The sequence below is a fragment of the Apostichopus japonicus genome, chromosome 2 (genome assembly GCF_037975245.1).
Source record: "Apostichopus japonicus isolate 1M-3 chromosome 2, ASM3797524v1, whole genome shotgun sequence".
Taxonomy (NCBI): Eukaryota; Metazoa; Echinodermata; class Holothuroidea; order Aspidochirotida; family Stichopodidae; genus Apostichopus; species Apostichopus japonicus.
In genome coordinates, this window is record NC_092562.1 from 12,050,255 (window position 1) to 12,075,678 (window position 25,424).

At 35.4% G+C, this 25,424-nt stretch overlaps 1 protein-coding gene across 7 annotated transcripts in view; it reads left to right on the plus strand.

Annotated features, from left to right (window-relative positions):
- Positions 1-25,424, plus strand: part of LOC139978210 (uncharacterized) — a 264,286-nt gene that overhangs the window by 232,052 nt on the left and 6,810 nt on the right. For 5 of the 7 annotated variants that reach the window (XR_011796925.1, XM_071988163.1, XM_071988225.1 and 2 more), the window contains 11 exons: positions 5,574-5,610; positions 9,197-9,294; positions 9,608-9,736; positions 10,321-10,472; positions 10,803-10,938; positions 11,297-11,425; positions 11,630-11,729; positions 12,514-12,593; positions 12,844-12,975; positions 14,504-14,638; positions 15,770-15,897. The exons of 1 other annotated variant lie outside the window; for it this stretch is intronic. Coding sequence is in view for 5 of the 6 variants with exons in the window: in XM_071988163.1 (XP_071844264.1) it covers positions 5,574-5,610; positions 9,197-9,294; positions 9,608-9,736; positions 10,321-10,472; positions 10,803-10,938; positions 11,297-11,425; positions 11,630-11,729; positions 12,514-12,593; positions 12,844-12,975; positions 14,504-14,638; positions 15,770-15,897 (1,256 nt within the window). In the remaining variant the exon portion in view is untranslated. Of the gene's footprint in view, positions 1-864; positions 1,305-1,459; positions 1,548-2,024; positions 2,102-5,573; positions 5,611-9,196; positions 9,295-9,607; positions 9,737-10,320; positions 10,473-10,802; positions 10,939-11,296; positions 11,426-11,629; positions 11,730-12,513; positions 12,594-12,843; positions 12,976-14,503; positions 14,639-15,769; positions 15,898-25,424 lie in introns of all 7 variants that reach the window. One more of the 7 variants, XM_071988205.1, reaches the window with a different exon arrangement.

The following is a 25,424-nucleotide window of genomic DNA, read 5'->3' on the forward strand; positions in this document are numbered from 1 at the left end:
TTATCTTGGAGGTAGGTGTGGATGGGGGGATATTTAACCTAAAGAGTTTTCCACAAACATTTCAAAATAGTTCATCAACCTTTTGGGTTGATAATATTTCCTCCATTTTTATGTCATGCTAGTGGACATGCCAGGGATCAAACACCACATTTTCTTTTGCTGGATAAGGGACCTGCCTGCCAGGTCTATTTTAGTTCCTTTTCAGAGGACTGGAAGAAAACTGCCTTGGTCTACCCATCTCCCTATCAATCGTAGGAAATCATATAATTACATGTCCCTAATCCTTTATCATTTTAATTTATTGCAATTGCTGGACAATCTTTCTTTTCAATTTGTCTAACAATCACTTGAACAGAATCCGGAGAAAGCCTGCGACTGAGTCTAAACCAGCAGATGTACACGGTCTTGATCATGTTAATGCTGGTGAATATGTTTCTTGTTTGTTCAACTAACATCTTAAAACACTTTATTGCTTAAAACAAGTTTACACTACTGTTCATCAGGTTTTTAGATTTAACCCTTTACCTATGAATACCAATAAACTCTTGAGGGTTTGTGAATTGGCCCTTTTTTTGTTACATGATTTGATATTAAAATCCTTGAACTTTTGAATTCTGACCTTACTATAACGAGTGTCATATTTGAAATATTCTATTACTATATATTGATTTTAAAATCAACCACAAGGGTCTTTTTGCATCTATTGGTAAGGAAATAAGTTTAATACACTGCACCGTAAAGTTGTTCCACTCTTACTAATAGCATGTCATGATAATATGTGGAATATGTAGAAGCTTGGTTGTAAATATGAAATGTTCTAAATATAAATCTCCCACCTAACAATGGACCTGGAATTAATTCCAGGAGTAACTGATGATCCTGAAGATTACATAGCTTTAGAGGAACGATCCAGAAATACCCCAGCCGCAAAATATCAAGATCTCACTGAGAAAGAAGCTCCCAGACAAGTATTAAGGTATGAGGGAACCGTTGTTGGAACAGGTGATGCAACACCCAAGGCTATGCCTCGTCAGGGTCTTAAGATACAGACCAACTACCAGTATGAGGATGTCAACCTTGGAGAAACAGATGCTCGTAAATTACCAAGCATTCCTCAGCCAGACCTGCAAAGTGAAGACGAAACAGAATATGAAGTCCCTGAGATATTTGAGGAATACACAGGAGTTTATAGCAGAAGAGCTAGCAAACCAATAACACCAAGACCAATGAAGATTACTGAGTATAAGACTTTCATGGGTAGAGAAAGGTCAAAGGTCGTTAGTGAAATTGTCCAACAATTCACAGTAAGTATAATTCATTATTATCATGATTCACCCTGGTTTAAGTCCTTCTGGTATCATTATTTGTCGTCTTGTTTCCTTTTGAAATTAGTTTCATGTCCTTAGTTGTCTTTATGCATTGTTTCAGATATCAAACCACTTTTGTTTTATTGCATCAGGCTCTCAAAACAGGACAGCAACACCCTTGGACTGCAGCTGTAAAGTTACAGAATAAATCAAAGAATTTCTTCAAGGTTCTCTTGCCATGTAAGTTTAACATCATACTTATGTTCCATTAGAGTTACATCTCATGTTACCAGGTCATGTGACAGGTTTGTAATTTATAGAGAGTTCATATTGTTCTTTTACTTGTTGGGTGATATTAGCAAGAATATTTTGAGCTTCAGCAGGCTGTCACAGCTATGCTGACTCGTTACATCCCTGAATGATTTGTCAGTGCAAAATGTGGATTATAATGTTTTAAGCTAATCTTGTTGCTTCAACTTTAATTTTTATAAAGACTCTTAAAGCAAATACATCAACATTCTCTAAAACTATATCTCAAGGCTACCAAAGTTTAGTTTTCAAAATCAAGTTTCCTTCTTATGACAAACACTCAATTTGAAATTAAAATAAAGGACAAAAGGTGCTGATCTGTTGGAATCATTTTAGAAGTTTTGCATGGAATCTGTACACCACAGATATTGTAATGATGAGCTTTTCACTTTTGTTGATTTTACCAAGATGATCATTCAAGGGTTAGGCTGGATACAGATGGCAGTGATGTTAGGTCTGACTATATCAATGCCAGTTACATCAAGGTAATTCTATTCTACAACATGGCTCCTGCTTGAAGCAATAACATAAAAGCAATTCTTGCATTATCTTTACTCAATAAAATATCTAATACAAACTTATAACAGAGTCTTGAATTTATTTTCTTTGATGATGGTTTCCATGGTAACACTCATTAAAGAGATTCGGCATAACTTTTTTTGTAATAGGGTTGTGAATGAGTGGAATGGTTCGCCTGAGAAAGTGGTACTTGCAAGTAGTGTCAATGGGGTTAAGAATGCTTTGGACAAGCACTTTAAGCATTGTAATCGGGTCTGAGTGATTGTGTCTTCAGTTTTTTTTTCTCTCTCTATAGATGATGGGGACTTAAGTGTCCCTCCTGATCCTTTTTTCTACTAAACTAAACTAAACTAACAGCTGCAATTAACAATATTGCAAACCACTTAATTCTGCTTCTTGAAAGCTGTCAATGTTTACTACTACTTTGGTTTAATTTTCATATTAAGTAAGATTGGTTTTGATTAAAGCCTCTTACTGCAAGGTTGATATATTACATTCTACTTCAATTAACCATCTCATCTCAATTTGGACACAATGGTGATATGCATAAAGAGTGTTGAGTATGCAGTAGTGTTATATGCTGCTCTCAAACCATAATTGTGTCATTAGTTTGACTACAACCTCTTTTTAAGATTTTCAGTTTGTGATATCATGGAACTTTGCCGCAACCTCTAAAAAGTTATTAAAGGCAAAATGCAGTTGAGAGATATTCCATGAGTCAAAATGTCAAGTTAAATAGCAGTTCCTGTTCAATGTGTACATTTTCTACAACAGCCTATTGTTGATGTACTGAATGAATATTCCTAAAATGCACATCCAGGGTAGTCAATGAATCATAGCTTGAAACACACTCTGTCAGTTTATTTCAATTCAAGAGTAACAATTATTTTGAAGCTGTATCACAAAGATCTTCAGCTAATTACGTGTAGAACTGGTGAGCTTAATATTGATAAGTTTATATATTATTGCAGTGTTTATTCAACACATTGCTGCTATGTGGTATTGATATAATAAGGAGATAATCAACGATTTACCTTGCGTTTATTGCAGGATAAATGTTAAAAACTTTAAAAAAAACAATTGTCTCCAAACAGTACCCCATAGTTCTTTCCTTTGATTTTAGTTAAAAGCCACAAACGATATAAATGTGTCAACAAATAACAAGAATTACAGTAATAGGCAAAATGTAGTACAGTGAACAACACTGTGTTATACAATGAAACCAAAAGGATCTACAACTACAGTTGTCATAGCAATATGAACTAACATGTTCATGTCAGGAGAGCAGTATAATGCACCCACATAACGATCACTAATGTGTACTATGCATACACTACACTGTATGTACAAATTAAGCTATATAGTTACCACATGTGTGAACTATTCTAACAAGAGATTCCTAAAAAAAGTTGAATGGCTTTAATTTGGTAGGTGTTCAATAAACGTTTATTTTCTTTGGATAATGACGTTTAATATTCCTTGAAATGTGAATTTCTTAATTATGTTTACTACTGTTTTTGTGATCATTGTGGATGTTAATGCTGTAAAGTGTAACTGTAGGTCTAGATGCTACATTAAGTGCTACTGTCAACAGTGTTCTGATATTTGCTGATCTTTTCTACTGTATCCTGACTTTTGTTGGTTGGATTGCTGCCCTGATGACATTTTCAACATTTCCTCTTTGGCTGATTCCAAGCCCTCAATGAATTATTTCATGAATGTTAGGACTACTTTAGTTTTGATTGAAGATTAGTGCCTTAATATAAATATCACTGACACTGGTTTCGATGCCAGCATTGCTTAATGAGGTTATCATTGTTGCCCTCACCCTATGGGTAGAATGCTTCAGGTATAAAGATTGCTTTCTCAGATATTTTTGTCATCATTTTGCCAAGTGGTGTTTTACTCCAAGGAGCTTGTTGCCATGCCATACTTGATCTAATTCATATGCTTTGACTGAGCTTTGGCAGCTGGGATGGGATTAAGCTTCCGCAAGTACTTTCTTTTTTGATACCGTGTAGCCATCAGCCAGTGAGCTAACCATGCATTTTCCATAGGTTATTGCAGGGTCAGCTGATGGCACCCGGCCAATTAGAATCATAAATTTACAAGAAGAATGAATGTTAATTGGTTGATGGTTGCACTAACACTGCGTAATACATCAAAGTTATTCTTTTATAATCCACTGACTTTGTCAACACAGCAGGATGAGAACAGTATTTGGTTTGTGTTTCAAAAGATCAAATACATGTTCTTCTTGTTAGATTTCTGATTAGGCGAATGAACTAGCTGTTCCTGATAAACAATATTACACCATTACCGATTTAAAGGAATGATTTTCTGCAGTTGGCTAATTATTTTATGAAAAATTGTGCCCGGAAATGTGAATTGTTTATTTCAATACTGTACTTAATCCTAAGGCCATTTAAGAATGGAACTTGTTCTGCATTTTCATTTTTTTCCAGAAAATAGAGACAGTGGAATTATTTTCAGACTGCTTTGAATGAGAAATTCTCAGTTGTTTTTAAGCGATTGTCTGCATAGACCAAAAGCTAATAACACTTAACGAGGCTACCTGAAACACTGTAAAAGTTTTAGTAAAATGGTACATGCGACATATACTGCAAGTAGTGTAATATTAACACTAGTTATGAAATGAATAATTGTGCAATCTGCAATGTAATATGTATATTACATGATTAGTGGTGGAGTTGTTTCTGGAAGTAATAGCTCACTATCGTAAGACCTAAATCTGATATCTTCACAAACTAAACTGTACATGTGCAGTGATCTTACAGTTAAGTGTGATCTGCAAAGAAAGCGAGAGACTCTAAAAGCCTTTGGTTTTGTATCGTGTAGCTATACTTACTCACATGGCAGCCCGCACATTGACAATTTTTTTAAAGTTCTGTAGCTTGTACAGTTCCATAAGTTCAAATGTGCCATAGCATGAAATTGCAATCCTGATCATCCTTTAGTGGAAGAAGGAACATAATGTTGAGACATTTTAAACAGGTAGAGGGGGCTGGGAGGGGTTGCTAAGCAACACTGTCAGATGACTTACACACCCTTGGACTTAAGCTGTGAAAAGTATAAGATGCAGTAAACAAAATCACTTGAAACTACAGCTGGTGACAAAATTACATTTTCCCAATCATAAATTAATTGTCAGAAGTATCTAAGTCTTTTTTTGTGAAAATTTTCACTGGGACAAAAGTGTTGGATTTCACCTAGGTGTTAATACTTGATTTATGCTAATTTTTCCATTTGACATTGCATTTATCAATGTTTACTGTTTTCACAAGCCTTTTATGTTTGAAATTTGGATGTTCTCTATCAATTGCTTCATTGAAATAACAAAGTAGCTTCTTCGTATCTACGATAAAATAAGCATGAAATACATTTGTGAAGTATCTACTTACATATTTTTCATTACAGAACCATCAGGGGAAGGTCTCTTTCATTGCTGCTCAAGGTTGGATTTTGCTAAGAGATGTTTTTTTTTATAATTCTTTGCATTTATGATAATCTCTGATGTAAATTGTTGGAGGGTGAAATGAAGTGTTAGCCGTTGGAGTTGAGCATCTTTCTTTTAGGAAAAATAAAGTTCTCTAGTACACACTCAGTATATCTAAGATTATGCAGCTGATGTTAATATTAATCATATTAGATTACACTGTTCAAGTTTGTTTAAATATGAAGAAAAGGTCTAAAAGTTTGGAATTTCTTGAGTTGCAAATCAATTTCTGATAATTATAACTTTCATATAATGCGAAAAAGTTGGTATCAGAATGACTTTGATTGATTACCATGATGCCATCTTTGTGAAGTATTACTTGGTTGGTTTATTGAAATTGGTAACCAAAAGTGATTTTGTCTTCTTGTATTGTAATATTTGTTTATAAATACCCTACGTTTTACATATTCTACTAGTAGATCCCATTTTAAATTGCTTTTAAATTATCTCACTAAGGCTAAACAAAAGACTCTATTTCAAAAGTATATGTTTTGTAGATGTTGAGGTTCAAATAATTGGGCAACAACAGGTCAATAGTTTATAGTACTGAATCTTTGTTATAGATTCCTTGCCGAAGGCCGAAGGATTCTCTGCGATGGTGATGGCTATGGCGGGCCATCAGTCTCAAATTGTGGGGAATCGACATATACCGATTTAAATCGACATATACAAATATCCTTCGACTTATACCAGTTTCTAGCAGCTTAAATTGACTTCTACCGATTTAAATCGACATATACCAGTTTAATTCTACATATGATCCATTTAAATCGACATACTGTATACCAGTTTAATTCGACATATCATCGATTTTAAATCGACATTTACAAATTTAAATCGATGATAAGTAAAATAAATTGGTAAATGTTAATTTAAATCGAAATATACCAGTTTAAATCGATGATATGTCAAATTAAATCGGTATATGTCAGTTTAAATCCACATATACCAATTTAACTCGACTTATACTAGTTTAAATCGACATATACCCAATTAAATCGACATATATCAATATGAATCGATTATATATAAAATAAATCGATATATGTCAATTTAAATCGACATCAACCAGTCTAAATTGATGATATGTCGAATTCAATCGGTAGAAGTCAATTTCTGTGGACTTAAAACAGTTTCTAGCAACTCAAATTGACATATACCTATTTAAATTGACATATCATCGATTTAGCTCAAAAAACATATTACAAATCCATATTTTGCTGATGATTGACTTGTGGAGATACATCACATGTAGTCAACTGACAAGGCACATGAAAAATTGAAAATAAACACAAGCACAGTGCAATGCATGATTTGAGCTTGAATACTGTAATTGTTAATCCCCCTAGGTATATATTTAGCTACGGTAAAACGTAACCTTACAGTAGGCCTCACTGCAGAATAATATCATCTTTGTTTAAGGTATAACTGGAGTAGGTAATTGTATCTGGTATGTAGTGTATGTACTGTTGGCCTATGCACTTGCATGTGTATTCTTATACTATAGCTACAACTGTTTGAGTAGACAAGCCCAGTTTGCACTGAGATAATTGCACGTCATTGACATATCAGTTTCAGTCTTATTATTACACCAAAATGTTTTGCAAGCAATTGTCCATTAATACCATTGACATAATCATGATGAACACCATTGCTAGCTTGGTAATTTTGGAACTATTTTATTATTCGCCTGCCTTGTCAAGTGATTACATGTGATATATCTTCAAATGTCAATCATCACCAAATAGGGATTTGGAATATATTAATGAGCTAAATCGATGATATGTCAATATGAGTTGCTAGAAACTGGTATAAGTCCACAGAAATTGACTTCTACCGATTTATTTCACATATTATCTATTTAAATTGGTATCTGTCAATTTAAAACAGTATATGTCGATTTAAACTGGTCAGAATTTCAAATTAAATTGGTATATGTCCATTGAAATGGACATACTGTATACTGATTTATTTTACTTATCATTGATTTTAATTGGTGTATGTCATTTTAAATCAATGATATGTCGAATTATACTGGTATATGTCGATTTAAATTGATGATATGTAGAATTCAACTGGTCTATGTCGATTTAAATCGGTAGAAGTCAAATTAAGTTGCTGGAAACTGGTATAAGTCAAAAGAAATTGGTATATGTCGATTTAAATTAGTATAAGTCAATTCCCCACAATTTGAGACTGATGGCCCGCCATAGATGGCATGTGTGTGTTGGTGTGCGTGCACTTGTTTTGCATTCTGACCGAGGAAGTGAACAAAAGAATTCCAGGTTCTCGGATGTGATTTGTAATGAATCACCACGTCCTCGAAAGAATTATATTGTTATGGGGTATTGTTAAGGTTAGGGTATGTGGATTTGAACAATGGAAAAACAATGGTGTCCTCGGTGTGTGTATGTGTGCATGTACTTACTAGTTGCCTGAACTTGAGACTTGGTATGTGGGTAGCACTTGGTGAGTAGATGATCCATTTCGTTTGTCATGAAGGTCAAAGGTCATTTGAGGTCAAAGGCTGAAAACCTTGTAAACACCATATCTCAAGAAGCAGAAGGTGCTTGAACTTGAAACTTTGTATGATGGTAGCTGTTGTTAAGTAGATGATCCCTCTATTTTGCGGAGGTCAAAGGTCATTTGATGTCAAGGTCTCAAAACGTTGCAAACACAATATCTCAAGAAGTGAAACTTGCTTCAACTTCGCACTTAGTTTGTAGGTAGTCCTTAGTGATTAGATGTTCTCTACCCTTGTTCATGGAGGTCAATGTTCATTCTAGGTCACCAGAGGTTAAAGGCTAAAAACCTGGTAAACATGATATCATAAGAAGTAGAAGTCGCTTGATTTATAAACTTGATATGTTAGTAGCCCCTGGTAAAGAGATGAAACCTATTGTTTTTCTTGTAGGTCAAAGGTCAATTGAGATCAACAGAGGTCGAGGTCTGAGAACCTTGTAAACACAATATCTCAGAAAAGTTGCTTCAACTTCGCACTTAGTTTGTAGGTAGTCCTTAGTGATAAGATTTTCTCTATCCTTTGTCATGGAGATCAAAGGTCATTTGAGGTCACCAGAGGTCAGAGGCTGAAAACCTTGGTAACAGGATATCTCAGGAAGTAAACGTTGCTTGAGCTTTAAACTTGGTATTTTGGTAGCCATTGGTAAGCAGATGACCCCTATTGTTTTTCATGGAGGTCAAAGGCCATTTGAGGTCAACAGATATCAAAGTCTGAGATATGTGGAATGCGCTAACTACAGAAGTTGCTTGAACTTCAAACCTAGCCCTTGATAAAAACATGTCTACAGTTTCCCTTGAGGTCAAAGGTCAATTACAGGTTACAATCAGAATAGATCTAATTATGCAGAAGTGAAGTTTGCTTGACCTTCAACCCTCTTTGCATAGGTATGAATTAATCAATTCTGCAAGAATTGCCACCTCTGCTCAGCAATTCAGATCGTTCAAAAATCTTGTATCTATAGTTTCTTCTCATATTGGCAAGGAATTACTAAGTCATTTGTCTTTCTTATTTCTTTTCAAGGACCGAGGGAGGGTACAAAAGGTGATTTCTGGAGGATGGTTTGGCAAGAGGATGTAGAGACAATAGTGATGCTGGTAGATAAAGATGGAACTGAGCAGGTAAAATAATATATTATATGGAATAGAATATGATAATAATGAGGCCAAAAGGAAACCTACAGACATATGAATAAAAAGATCTAATAAGCTTAGTATCTTATATGAATAAAAACTGTCAGCTTCATATTTAAAAAAAACATAGAAAAGAACATGTTTACTGGAAAGTATTACATTAACACCAAAAGAAGCAACTTTATAAAGAAAAACACTAGCAAAGATTTGTCCAATATCTTAGGTACATTATCATAATTAATTAGAGATCACAAATTGTGTGTATATTGCATATTTTTGTTTCATCATTTCATTACAACAGCCTCCTAAGGTTACACAATACTGGCCAGACAGAGTAAACACGAGTAAAGAATATTGTGACATCACTGTCCTGCTGATGAAGTCAACAACCTTCAGGACACACACTGTCAGGAAAATGAATGTTCTCAAGGTATATGAGTTTATGTTCATGGCTACACTGAAATTACTATGTGGATCTGTCAATGTAATGATGTCAAAGACCATTGATATGGTTTTGTTGTTAAGTCAGTTCACATATGTAGTATTGTCTTCTTATTGTGTTTTCTAAATTGTGTTACTTGTATTGGGTTGTCAGAGACTTTAACTACATCAAGTGATTTAAAGGAGTATCATTATCAAGCTTACTGGCTTTCTCATCATATTACAAAATAGTTAAGTATACAATGATACTTTAATACCATCAATCAGAAAAGAGAGTACAAGGTTCTTAGAGTGTCATCCTAATTCAAATTTAAGTGTCATCTGTAGAAACAAAAAGAGACCATATGGCAGTTTGAATAATCATCTTTGTTATGCTCTTACCTAACTCTTGATTACAAGGAGACTTTTACTTCAAACGCTTGTTTGTTACATAATACCAATAATTATTAGATCATTGTCTGAACAGCAAATAATGAAACAATACTGAACGGTGAAGATACTTGGTTGACTTTGGAGCAGTTAAGAAGAAAAATCAGTGCCACTCCTTTATAAGCTATTGTATTATCATTTCAGGGTAATGAGAAATTTCATACTTCTGTGATGCAGTATGAGATTCCCTGTTGGAAGTATGGAGGTGTTCCTTTTGAGTCTGCTGACCTCATCTCTGTAATCAAACAGATCAAGAATCAACAGAAAGGCGGCAAATATTTACTGGTCCATTGTAGGTAAGACCACCACATTTAGATACAGCTGTCCGTTATCCCTCCTTGGTCTGACATGGTTTCTATGAAACAATCTTAACTTGTAACAGAGAGTTTGGTCCTCTGACACACATCTGCTTTGACTTTATTAATATTGTGATCACCTGCAATGGTCGAAGCACAGCAAAATCCACATTACTCATTTAACTATTTCAGACAGACTAAGTGGTTTATGATGGACTCCGGCATTAGGATGATTTGTTTTCCATATCAAGATGCTTGAGGAAAAAAAGAAATGTAATTGTTAAACACTAAAGTTATCTTTATTATTATATTTCTCTTCTCTGTTTCAAGTAATGGTGTTGGTGCTACTGGTACATTCATAAGTCTCTATGATCTGATGGATGTCATTAAAACCAAGAAGGAAGTCAGTGTGTTTGATGTCATAGCAGGAATGAGAAAAGACAGGGTGAACATGGTACTGACACAAGTAAGTATATTTAATACATGTAGAGTAATGGTGTTGGTGCTACTGGTACATTCATAGTCTCTATGATCTGATGGATGTCATTAAAACCAAGAAGGAAGTCAGTGTGTTTGATGTCATAGAAGGAATGAGAAAAGACAGGGTGAACATGGTACTGACTAAAGTAAGTATATTTGATACATAGAGTAATGGTGTTAGTGCTACTGGTACTTTTATTACCTAAACTGTGTCACACATATCAAATAAAGGTCACATATATATCAAACGATGAAGGTAACATTACTATATGATTAAAGGTCTTTCAAGTAATACTTAATTCATTTGCATTCGATGAGGCTGATGTGCTTTTCTTTCATTTTAGCTCCAGTATCTCTTCGTCTTTGATGCTTTGTTGGAAGCCATGTTGTCTCCAGACTCTCAGATGTCATGTGATCAACTCAAGAAACTTGCCTTCTCAGCAATAAAGAAGAAGTCAGAGAAGGAATTCCAGGTTGGTTTAATACTAGATGTAGGTGTTTTACTATATATAATCACTTTATATTGCATTACCGGAATATTACAAAATGCTGTATAATTAAATATTGTATTACTAATTGCTGTATTACTACTATATGTTGTATAACTGAATGGTCTATTTCTATATTTTGTAACTAAATGTATTTTGAAGATATAAGTCATTTTCAATTTGTTTTAGATTTTGCAAGAAACTAACAAAATCCAAGAGGACTTTGCATGCCTGGCAGGAATTGCATCTGAGAATAGTCATAAAAATAGGTTCCATAATATTCTTCCAGGTGAGCTTTTTTCATAAAAAAAAACAGGTTCCCTGATCTTATTCGAGGTTCATACCTACAACAGGTCATATGTTTAGAACATGTAAGGGAACATATTAGGATGTTCATAACTGCTCTAGTTTGTAAAGCATCTCCAATTGCATTTCATTAATAAACAATCAGAGAGGATGTAGTTTTCACCAGGCTTTGTGCTTCCCCTAAAGTGGATATCTGAGACACTCACCACTCATGACAATTTCAATTCCAACTTTGTGTATAGTTTCTGTTAGGAGAGTCTGTACCATTCATAATTGAATCAGAACCATGAACACATGGACAACATGTTTTGCAGATGTTCTTCCAATAATGTGCCTCCAAGCCGCATTTTAAAAACCCAGTCTATTTGGTAAAATATTGCTGCAATGTCTCATGTGGGATACATAGTATTAATACGACGTAGTGCAGGCTTGTGGATCAAATGTTCATGACTTAATTAAAGCATATAGCAGATTTAAAAATACTGTAGCCCTCTACCACAAGTTACCTCCATGGGAAATAAGCTCCTTTTTACTGTTTTCCCATATTCTCTGTTTATACGGAGAGGACTCAGGGTTTATTTTCTCATTGTGACTCATCATGGGAACCATGTTGTTAACATAGCTAAAAACCCAACTGCCGCGTGTCATTGATGATGCTTTAATTGACTGAAAATGTAGCTTGTTCAAATTGTTGATTGAAGCTTGGTAGGTTATTGAGATTATTACCAACCAAACTTTGACAAAGTTTCTGTATTATTCTGTTGCAGTGGACAAATTCAGACCAGTCTTGAAATCTCCAAGCAACTTATATGGTTCCAGTGATTACATCAATGCTACTATTGTCAAGGTTTGTACTTCAAATGGACTTTACCTGGTTTGAATTCCTGTCGTTTATTATTCGATAGAAACTTTTCCCTCAGGTTGTCTCTTCAGAATGAGTTGTTGAAACCTTCTTCTTCTGAAAAATGAGGATACTTTAGAAAACTTTTGGTGAGAGAATGTCATATTTCTTTCATAACATTTCCCAAATGTGTGACAACTACAATTATGTCCTAGATTGCTCTAGAACTAATGACATATATAATTCATCTTTTTAGAACATTTCAGAAAGGGAGATCATTATGACCCAGTCCCCTTTGGCCTCAACTGTAGAAGACTTTTGGAGACTGGTCTTTGATTACAACTGCACATCCATTGTGATGTTGAACACCATAGATGACTCCGATGAGGTAGGTTTTTAAACACATTTATTGTTAGATGATCATTACCAGAACACATTTTAGGAAAGATTTTAATCGGGTGTGGTATAGAACAACCAAAACACATTACCTGACTTATTCATGAAATGTATATGTCAAAATGCTATCATGTAAACATACAGTGTTATTGTCTGTTGTCATCACTACTGGTTAAATGGACTGGATATGACAATGTTTATGCGGAGGGCACTGCCATATCAGTCTACAGTTTTGGTCCTAATACATGAACTATCCTATTACAGATCTCCAAACATTTTGTAAAACACTGTAGCATATCTCAATCTATACTAGTAGTGACAATGTGATTCAAAAGATCTTGTATTCAATATTATGAGAATAATAGCAGGTCCAGTATATTTGCCTAAATCTTAACCTCAGTGTAGCAGATGTGTTTGAAAGTACCTTAAAGAAACCTTTATGATTGGTTGACAATCAGACATGTGTAAAATTGACAAACAAACGGGGGGCAACATTTCACTGCTAAAAAATGCCAGTTAAGAGTGGAAAAACTGTATTGTTTACTTATGCTCAAAGCTTAAACTCAGTTCAGTGGATGTGATTGAAAAATACTTGAAAGAAGCTTTCTGATTAGTTGACGGTGAGACGTGTAAAGTTGCCAAAAAAACAACTTTTCGTTGCTAAAATGTGCGAGTTATGATTGTTAAAAACACAAATGGTTATTACACACTTGTTTTGCACAAGAATGCTGTTGAAAATGGTGGAGATCAAATATCATCTGAGGATAATGAAGTTCAAAGTCTGAAAGCCTTGTTAACATGATAACCACAAGTATGAAGCTCTATGAAGTTCTAATACAAAATTTGGCAGGGAATCACAAAGCCAGCTGACCTTCTGGTTTTAAATGTAATATTATTTGTATGATAGATTTCCACTTCTGCTTCTAATTTACAATTACAATTATGACTTGATAATGATGGCTTTCTTTACTTAAACGTTTAGTTGAAAGATTTTACCATCTTGTGTGTTTTTCAAAGATTAAGAAGCAGTGGCTTTCTTACTTATTTGCTTTACATTTTGTTAATTAATATTAGAAGTAGAAATTACATCATATTTCAGTCAAGATATTAAAAAAAAGAGTGATTTGGTTTGTCTCTGTGTTAATCTCATGAATTCAACAGAGTACTCTGCATGAACTGTTCTTGTATTTGCATATAATGTAAGAGTCAATGTCATGAAACTTCTTATAAACTGCATAGCACAGTGTGTGGAGGTGTTTTACATTCATGTAAACAGAATTTCTCTGTTGCAAACAAAAGTACCTAATCATTAAGAATATTAGAAAAGTTGGTCCTGCAGAGGTAGATAAAACATATGGTTAAAATAAAAGGAGAAAGAGCTGCAATATGCTTCATAACCTTATTAACATTATTCTTTGGCAGCAATCTTGAACTTTCAATGAAACATGCAAGACTCAAAACAGTTTCACCAAAATCTTAATAAGAGTTGTTTATTAATTTGTTATCTTTCCTGTTTACAGTCGGTGACTGAGTACTGGCCTGGTGGTCAGGGTGGAAGAGCTACAAATGGTCTGATGACTGTTATCTGTAAGAAGATTGAGAAAAGTGATGTGTACACCAGGAGACAGTTTGAAGTCAACCACAAGAGATCTCAGGTTCATCATCAATAATATTAATTTTACTGTAAAGTCTCATGTTATCATTCACTTCATAATTCACAGTACATTGTCAAACATTTTGTTTGTCAAACAGCTAATTCTAAAAGTTAATAACAGAAACAACCTGCAGGTTGATGGGTGTTAGTGCTGTTGCATACTACAATGGAGACAATACTGTTGAGGAATGTTTTGATACTGTGTAGAGAGCGTATAGGGCAGTGTGGTCTCCACATGGCTGTATGATATGAGTGGGCCTTTCAATTTCATTACCTTGTGATATTTGAACTCTTTATGTCTCCTATATGACTAAAATGTGCTTTATATGTAGAAAATGGCAGGATATACTTATATGTCCTTCTATGTTGGTGTGTGAGGTTTGACTCTGTTGATGTAATGGAGTTTGCTGGTACCTTACACCTTCACATATTAATTATAAAGAGTAGCTCAATCATTTAGTGTGCATTATTTGTAATATAATTCATTCAAGTAGAGTACATTTACATCATATATTTAATTCTTGTTGTCACATGATGAACAAGTAAAACCTGTCCATCATGAGCAAACATTTTAAGCTGTACATATGCTTTTAATGGTAAAGTCTATAAATTGTCAAGAGCTCTCTTAGTGATTCCATTGGAATGTTTCCAAAATTCCCTCCGTATTGATACTCATTCACCTATAAAGCAGAATGTTTTGGGTATATGTGTTTGTATTCAATAATTTGATATCTATTGTTAATCAGGACCAGCTCTAATAGTAACTTTGTCTTTTGTATTTTCAGACAGGGAACCATCTGTCTTATATTCTGTCCATATATATATCCAATACAGTCAGTTATTTGTTTTTAATTACTCTAAACAACTAAATGGAACTGTGAAATTAATTAAATTTGTCTTTCAAAATTGCTTATGACATCCTTTCAGTTTTCTAATGTTGATTTTTTTTAAACATTTCTTTTGTAATTCTCTACCTGTGGGAGAGATCTAATACCTTGAACTATATATTGTTGCAGGAGTATCATTGCAGATATTGTAACAATATCATAACAAATCTCACTTAACTCTGGAGATTTTTTAACTACATTGCAGCATTAAATTGACCAGTGCATGTATATTTTTAATTTGTTAGAAGTCACTTTTGGTGGATCACTTCTCCTTCCATGGATGGCTTGGAAATAAACCGGATGTTCACAAACTCCGAGAGTTTATCAAAAACATCAGAACTAAAGGCCCTGGTCCTGCTTTAGTGCATTGCATGTATGTATCATTGTCTATTACACTGAATCATTACAAACAATCAGTGAATACATTTTAAACACCGGAACTAAAGGCCCTAGTACAGCTTTAGTACTGTTATGAAATAGTGATGCCATCTCTTTGATGTTACCGAAACACTCCATCGAGACACCTTACAGGCCTCTCATGTATTTATCTAGGTCATGGATTCAGTTTTCCCACGAGAAGTTTTTTAACTATCTTATTGAATCTTGGTACAGGGCCTTTTCCCAAAATAGATTCCATTATGTCTGTGGAACATTCGAGAAGGTTCTCTCACGTGGTATGGAAGTTTCCATAGAAAGGGGATGGACTTCCAAACTCCCAACCAATCAGGGCAGATCAGTGCCAGTGCAATTATTTTTATATCGTTAAGTTAATACAGGATGGTCAGGTCATTGGCTGCCTACTGATTGTGCGCAGTGAGATTTTATGGAAGTAAGGTTTAAAAGTAAAAGGAGGCCGAAAGTTTGAGCACTCCGTCAGCAAATTTATCACTTGGGTCAGCAAATTTATCACTCCGTCAGCGCTCCGTGATCAGTTCGTCATTGCTTCGTTACTATTTCATCACTCCTAATTGTTTAATTGACGGAGTCAAGTCAAGTCAAATCATTGTAATTTAGTTTTATTTGTTAAGAGAATCGACAGAGAAGAAATTATACCGAATCATTAATCAAATCCTATCTTGTCAAATTGTTTTTCTGTGAACTCATTGTTTTCTTCCGTTCGAGACATCTCCTGAAGAAGCATAAATACGGCATCAAGATATCCCAGTACCTTTCTATCGCGAGTCCCGATATAGTTTTACTATCGGAGGAAGCGGGCTCGTCACAATATTACATGGTGGAGATCGGGTGCTTTCTTCAGGAACAAAACGGTAACGGAACTTTTCACAACTATCGTTCGTTACGTTCAATAACGAACAGGTGATATTTTTTTGGCCCGAAGACCTTACGAGGAACACAACGTATGTTCACGACCTAGCCTAACATACACACTCTACGAGGGAAGTCAGCCTTTACTAGCCTAAGCCTGTACACCGGAACCACTGATCTGTACACTAACGATAATCAACCCAGCATGCAGTTCGCGTTTGAACATTCGCGCAACTAGTACGTAGTTAGTCATACTACAGCTCAAATTATCAGAACTGAACATTTTCGCGATCTAAGCCTAGACTCTACCCGATGTCAACGGCGAACGAATCTGCAGCATACGAGATGTAGGCCCACCTGCTACTACCCACCTGCTACTGCTACTACCTGCCGCTACTACTACTGCTAACCGAGGGACTTCAATCATCGTTTGCAGTTCCACTACCAGTTCTTAGTTAAACTTAAGGGTGAGTGAAATCATGCCAATTTGTATCCCAACCCCTATTTGAGATCAGAGTGTACCGATAAGTTATTTTAATCGTGTCCATGTATTGCATATTTGTTATTTGTATTTAATAACGGTCGATAGTGTGTTCAATTAAGTATAGGCTCATGTTGTATACTCATAACTAGCCTAATGGTATTCAGCATAATGTCAGTCAGTGAACAGGAAACTTCTACCTCTGTTAATGTTGTGCAGAAACATAGGCCCACTGATTTTTTGCCATCACAATTTCAGGGCGATGTAATAGATGCAGATTTAGCCGAAGCTCATTATTTGGGATTTGAAGATTATTTAGAGGTGCATAAATTGCCGTCCCAAACCACCCACGAGGCTGTAGCGGAAGAATTTAATGAAATATGTCGCATATTTAAGCGAACACTAAAAGGCCAAGCCAGACTCTGGATTGAAAACAAAAATTTTTCAACTATTGATGATCTGCGCAAGCAATTCCTTGCTCGTTTCAGTCCAGGGACTTCTTCTTACGCTAAATCACAGGCATTTCACGCATTAAGCTATACGCCAGGTGATACAGCTCAAGCACATTTGGTCAAAATTTCCAAAGCTGCAGCACAATTAAGTTATGGCGAGGACCAAATTAGAGATAAATTCATCTCGACCCTGCCTTTGCAATGCCGTTCAGCAGTGTTGATGTCTGCATCACCAAAAGCAACAATTGCAGATTTGGTCATGAAAGTACAGTGTTATTTTGACTTACAAATCCAAAGTCAACCCCCAGCTTCTTCCGAATCATTTATGGCAATGCACGACAAAGCGTCTTCTGTTCAGACTCGTACTATTTCTGCATCTTCTGAGATACACGAGTTGTGTACCAAAATTCAGGAATTAGAAACTAAGTTTGATCAGTCACGTAGGTCAGAATCTCAAGACAATCCAAAAGATAGGCAAAGATATAGTTCTCGTGATTCTCGTGGTCCTAGGACAGGTCAGAATAATAACAGGAGAAGGTTACCGTATTTTAATCCTTCAGTCACATGCTACTACTGCCAAAATCGAGGTCATTTTGCACAATATTGCCAAATTCGCCTAAGCCATGAAATGGAGGCTAATGTAAAGAGAGTACCAACACAGAATTTTCATTAGGGAGCACTTATGATAGCACTCATCATACAGTGACTCCAGACAAAGTACCAAGTAAGGAAAGATCGAAACGAAAAGCAAATAATATTTGGAAGAATAGTAATATTCCTAGTTCTAGATATACAGGTAACGACAGTAATGTGGATATTCAACTGGACACACGTAATTTTGTAAGAGGTACTTTACATGATGGTAAAGGAATTTCACTGTTGTTTGATAGTGGAGCGACACGCTCTATCATTTCTTCTTCTACAGTGCAAAATTCAAAGTATTTATCCTCTATACAACCAGTCTCAGTTGATGTAGTAAACCTAAAGTTGGGTAATGGTCAGTTTATTCATGCGTATAGCACGATAACATTTCAGGTCAAAATTCAAGGTCATGAATTTCAGCTTTCTGCTTTAATTGCTGCAAACCTGACAGGTATTGACTTAATATTAGGTAGTCAAACTCTCAAGGAATTGAATGGATCTTTGGATTTTACCACAAACTGTTTTAAAATTAAACAAGCCAAAGTTTTCCTTAGGCCTGTGCAGAGATTTGTTATTTACCCAGGTCAGCAAAGATACATTACTGTACAGGGACGTCTTCCACTATATGCACGAAATGCAGATGTGGTTATTAAACCGTTTCCTCTAATTTCTCGTATGTGTCCTTCACGAATGTTAGTGAAAATGCATAAAGGTAGAACAAAGATTCTACTAAGGAACATGGGTAACCAGAAATTTTGTCTGCATCCTTCTCGCACAGTGGCTCATTTAGATTTAGCAGATATCATTACGGTGACAGAAGACGTACCTACTGATTCCCTAGATTTTCTAAATGTCATGAGAGACATCGAAAAACCGTCTCTTTTTCGAACCAATTCAGACTCCAAAGAGAATCGTGATGAAATTACACGATATAATTTACATCGATATCCACATTTGACAGCCGATGATCCCCTGGTTTCCAAATCTGAACAGGAAATCATGAGAGAAAACATTAATTTGGAACAAAGTATTCTGAATGCTTCAGAAACAGAAAGCATTTATGAATTTCTAGACTCACATAGAGATGCATTTTCTCTTTATGGTGAATTATCTCACTGTTCAAATTATGAGGCTGATATTACTCTTACTAATGATGAGCCATTTTACATACGTCCCTATAGACTTTCAGATGAGGACAAAGTCATTGTCGCCAGTGAGCTAGACAAATTAGTGCGATTGGGAATCTTAGCGGTAGGACATCAGTCTTATACCTCACCGGTTTTCCTCATTCCAAAGAAGGGAACAAAAGACAAAAGGGTTGTCACAGATTTTCGCTACTTGAACAGTAGAATAAAACGTCTCAATCACCCATTTCCATTACTGAATGAGACTATCCGTACCATAGGGTACTCTGGAGCCAAAATTTTGGGTGTTCTTGATTTAAAGTCTGCATTCTTCTGTCTGCCACTTAGTGTTCATGCACAACAATATACAGGTATTGCTTCATTTCATGGAGGAAAGCATTATTATTATAAACGCTTACCACAGGGATTGAATTTATCTCCAGCGATCTTTCAGTCGCAAATTAATGATATTTTGGCAACGATCCCAAATTCAAATAAGTTCTGTATTGCTCATCATGACGATATTATTGTGTACAGTGCAGACAAACGATCTCACAAACAACACCTACAGGCAATTTTTAAGGTTTTAATGGACAACGGATTGAAAATCTCTCCGAAAAAGTGTAGCATTTTTCAAAATTCAGTCCGATATATGGGACATTTGCTCTCAATTACCCCAGAAGGTGAGGCTTGTATCCAACCTTTACATGACAGATGTGCAGCAATTAGGAACACACCGAAACCACACAATGTTAAGTCAGTAAGACGATTTGTAGGTGCAGTTAATTATGTGGCTTCGTTTTTCCCAAATATTCAAGCACTATTGAGACCATTACATCATTTGAGTCGTAAGAAAAAGGTATTTAATTGGACAGAGGAACATCAGTGTGCATTTCAAAGTATTAAAGAGTTGTTGTGTAATCCACCTATATTGCATATGCCACAGAAATATGGTCGTTTTGTATTATATAGCGACACATCACGAGTAGCAACAGGATCGTACCTGACACAAAGAGTTAATGGCAAAGAGAATATTATTGCATATTACTCTAAGATATTACCACCAGCATGTCAGAGGTATAGTGTAACTGAATTAGAAATGATGGGTCTATTTATTAATGTGACAGCATTCAAACATTTATTGCAAAATGTAGAATTTGAGGCATATGTTGATCATTCGGCCATTGTTGAATTGTTTAAGTCAAAACAAGAACCAGCAACTTCACGCTTACGTAAACTTCTGTTCAAATTGTCAGAATATACATTTCAGGTTGGTTACAAAAAAGGCTCAGAATTAGTTTTGGCAGATTATTTGTCTAGAGCACCACAGGAATTCCACTCTGAAATAGATCAGGTTGCTCAAGAGGTCAATGCTTATGAGGATATTTCAACTCCACCTAAGGAGACATTTAATCCAATCATGACAAGGTCAAAGGCAAGGTCAATGGGAGTCAAGGTTCCAGATTTATTTCCAAATAAAGTCACTAAGGAGTCTATGCAGGATTCCCCAGCCAAAGAATCAACAAATAGAGTTCATAGGACATCCGTTCCTAAGGCGACACATTCTAGTGATCATGTTACACAGAGACCACAATTTGAGTCACAAAAGACGACTACACCAGTTATTTCTACTGATAAGAGAGATACATATAGTCAAAGGCCTACTATTACTATGCCGAGTGAAAATCGACATACATTTGGCCCTGATGTGTTAGTTGTGCCAAATTTTACAAGTGTTTCTCAACCTACAGAGCCAAGATTAGTGGATCAGAGTAGACGTAGAGTGCCAGAGGTAGTCAGAGAACCACCACCAGAATTGTTTGTTCAGCCAAAGCCAGTCATAACAAACATAGATCATTTGGTTACAGGGCACATTCCAAAACAAAAGGAATTGAATAAAGTCATGAAGGCAATTCAAGGAAAGCTGATCAAAAACTATGATCTGCCATTTGATGTAAAAGAGTTGCAAATTCAACAACAAACTTGTCCTTACTACAAACCAATTTATGATTTTCTTGCACATGACATTATTCCAAGTAATGCTAAGCATGCTAGAACTGTTCGTTCTCAAGCAGAGGATTATTTGTTATGTAATAGTTTGTTATTCAGGATATTTTTGCATGAGACTAATGATGCTAAGATGACTCTTCAGTTAGTTGTACCTGAGACTATGGTAGAACAGATAATATCTCGATATCATGATGACTTGTTAAGTAATCATCAGGGTGTAATGCGTACATATTTGACCATTAGACAGCATTTCTATCTGCGCAATATGTTTCAACGCATCAGTAATTATATTCAGGCATGTCTCCGTTGTCAAGAATTCCGTAAGAAACCGGACAAATTGAGACAATATCATGCTCGCATTCCTGATTCTTATCGTCCTTTTGACAGACTTAGTCTGGATTTCAAGACTATGCCCACAACGGCTACAGGATTTAAACATTTGATGGTTGTTTGTGATGAGATCACTAGATTTGTTGTATGTGTTTCTCTTAAGACTCTTGATGCTGAAACGATATGTGAAGCATTATTGCAGAGGGTAGTCACAACCTTTGGTCCACCGTCTTTTATCATAAGTGATGCGGCATCTTCTCTTACTGGAAAATTAGTGGAGCTCTTAAGTAAAGCTTTAGGCATTGAACAAAAGTTCATCAGTGTAAGCAATCATGGAAGCTTACAGGTTGAAAGACACATTCAGACTCTTTCAAATTTCCTCAAAGTGAACTTAAATCAGTTTGGTACGGATTGGGTACGATTTGTCCCAACATCAGCCTATGCATATAACACATTTTCCTCTCCTCAGTTAGGTAGCTATAGCCCATTTGAACTTGCATTTGGACGTAAGCCACCAAATCTTACAAATTTATCATTCAATCCAATGGCAGGATTATCACAATCTCATGGAGAATATGCTGCATTGTTAAAGAAACGATTTGATCATTTGTCAAGGGTAATGTTAGTCTTACAAAAGAAGCAACAAGATGCTCAAAATGTTAAGATAAGTGCAAAACTGGACAAAGGTGCAATTTATTCAACGGGTCAATTAGTGTATCTGTATAAGCCAACGTCTTCCTCCTTGACTGCGAACTCTCGCAAAATTGCTGCAGAATGGTGTGGACCATTAGTGATCCATCAAGTTTTAGATAGGACTCATTATTTGTTGGCCACTCTCAAAGGAGAAATTCTTAGTGATGTATTCAATTATAACAGGCTTAAACCATGTTTTGTAAGAGCATCCTCTGAAACTAAGAATATCACCAACATTCAGAAATTGCGAAATGTCTTGAAAACAAAGGGTTCATCAAGTGAAAAGGTTGCTCGAATGAGAAATGTTTTGAGTAGTAACACTTCTAATGCAGAAAATGTTAATGTCATGCAAGATGCACATATTGAGTTTCATGATGAGTTTGGTAACATTTTGCCAGGGATAACTTCAGATCACATCATGTGTCTTATGACCACTAAGCCAATGAATGTTGCATCCTTTCTAGAGAATAGAGCACATAATGAAGGATTAGCAATTCCATATCCTTCCATCAAAGATAGCATATTAAGGCAAAAGAAAGTTTTTGCAAATGCTCCACAAGGAGACATGAAAGTCCAACGTGCTCGATACAAATTGGGTGAATTACAGGTTCTGGTCACCTATCAGACACCATGTTTTCCAACAGGCTTTAAGAGTCATGATTTTTGGTGGAATGTAGGAAAATATTCCAACACAGGGGAAATAATGAATTTTCTCCATGAAAAGGGATTGAACATTACAGGCAATCCAGGCAGGATGTTGCAAACATTATATGGTTAGTATGTATAACTGCATATTGCTTTAGGTTCAGATGAACAGGTGTTTTACCCACGATTGTATGAATGGAATGTGTCATGGCAATTACCTGCATACCTATTAAGTGGAAGTCATTGTACTGTATGGTGTAACAATATAAGCTTTATTGTTAAAACCACCACCAAGTGACCTAGTTTCATCTTTTATAACAAATGTGTAATGAGTATACCTTATTTCTCCTTATGAATTCGTTCAAACGTTTACCCGGCAATTAGAACATATCCGGAATATTAGCAACATGGGTTTTCATATATTGAGAAATATTTTAAGGATATTTACATTGCATCATTTATGTTATATATTGAAGGCTATTTAGGAGACAGCATTGGTGATATGCAACTTTTGCTTACAGCAACAGTTATCGAAGCAAATGAAAGTATAGATCTTTTGAGGAAATTATGTATATATTTTCTTTTCCTCAAATATTCATGGAAAAGTAAATTTCTTCATGAAGTTTAAAAGACAAGATGTTAAGTATTATGTTAATTTGAAGAAAGATTTGTTGATGTCATAGTCTATGGAGTCTCTTTTATGGTATTGAATATCTAGTACTTTGGTACTTTACTAGATCATTCGGAGTGCATACCTAGGGTCACTATGCTATCGAGTCACATTTTCTTGATTTTCTTGAGGTGAATGTATATGATTCACACGGTTTCAAAGCAGTTTTGAAACTATGCCTTCATTTAAAGAGGAGGTACTTTGTAAATGAGTTTGTAATATTTTAAAGTTCTTTTTTAATGTACGAATTTTTTATGGAACGCTAAGGTGTTCTGTTCAGTTAAAAGATAACTAAGTCTAGTATTCTCTGATCTCTCCCCAAATCACGGCATGATTTCACTTTTGATATAAATGTATTATTGATGTATGAAATGCATAAATGTATTTTGTAAGAGATACTGCATATTTTGCTGTGTCATGTAACTTTAAGATATCTTAATGATATCTTCCTTTTTTTTGGATTACATCATATGATGTCATCAATATTGAAGAGGTACACAAAAATTTCATGGAGATAGTGTCAATGTATAGAACATATGATCATTTTAATAATTCGTAACCAAGATGTTAACATTTGAGATATATGAAGACCATTTATTGAAGTCAATGAATATTAATGAATGTGCTTACACTACCTTTTTGAGATAATGATAAGTTAAAGCAGTATGATGTTAAAATTTTGGAGTATCCAAAAATTTTAAAAGATTGAGGGGGATGTTATGAAATAGTGATGCCATCTCTTTGATGTTACCGAAACACTCCATCGAGACACCTTACAGGCCTCTCATGTATTTATCTAGGTCATGGATTCAGTTTTCCCACGAGAAGTTTTTTAACTATCTTATTGAATCTTGGTACAGGGCCTTTTCCCAAAATAGATTCCATTATGTCTGTGGAACATTCGAGAAGGTTCTCTCACGTGGTATGGAAGTTTCCATAGAAAGGGGATGGACTTCCAAACTCCCAACCAATCAGGGCAGATCAGTGCCAGTGCAATTATTTTTATATCGTTAAGTTAATACAGGATGGTCAGGTCATTGGCTGCCTACTGATTGTGCGCAGTGAGATTTTATGGAAGTAAGGTTTAAAAGTAAAAGGAGGCCGAAAGTTTGAGCACTCCGTCAGCAAATTTATCACTTGGGTCAGCAAATTTATCACTCCGTCAGCGCTCCGTGATCAGTTCGTCATTGCTTCGTTACTATTTCATCACTCCTAATTGTTTAATTGACGGAGTCAAGTCAAGTCAAATCATTGTAATTTAGTTTTATTTGTTAAGAGAATCGACAGAGAAGAAATTATACCGAATCATTAATCAAATCCTATCTTGTCAAATTGTTTTTCTGTGAACTCATTGTTTTCTTCCGTTCGAGACATCTCCTGAAGAAGCATAAATACGGCATCAAGATATCCCAGTACCTTTCTATCGCGAGTCCCGATATAGTTTTACTATCGGAGGAAGCGGGCTCGTCACAATATTACAGTACAATGCATGTATGTATCATTTGTCTATTAAACTGAATCATTATAAACAATCAGAGAATCCATTAAATATACCACAACTAAAGGCCTCAGTCCAGCTTTAGTACA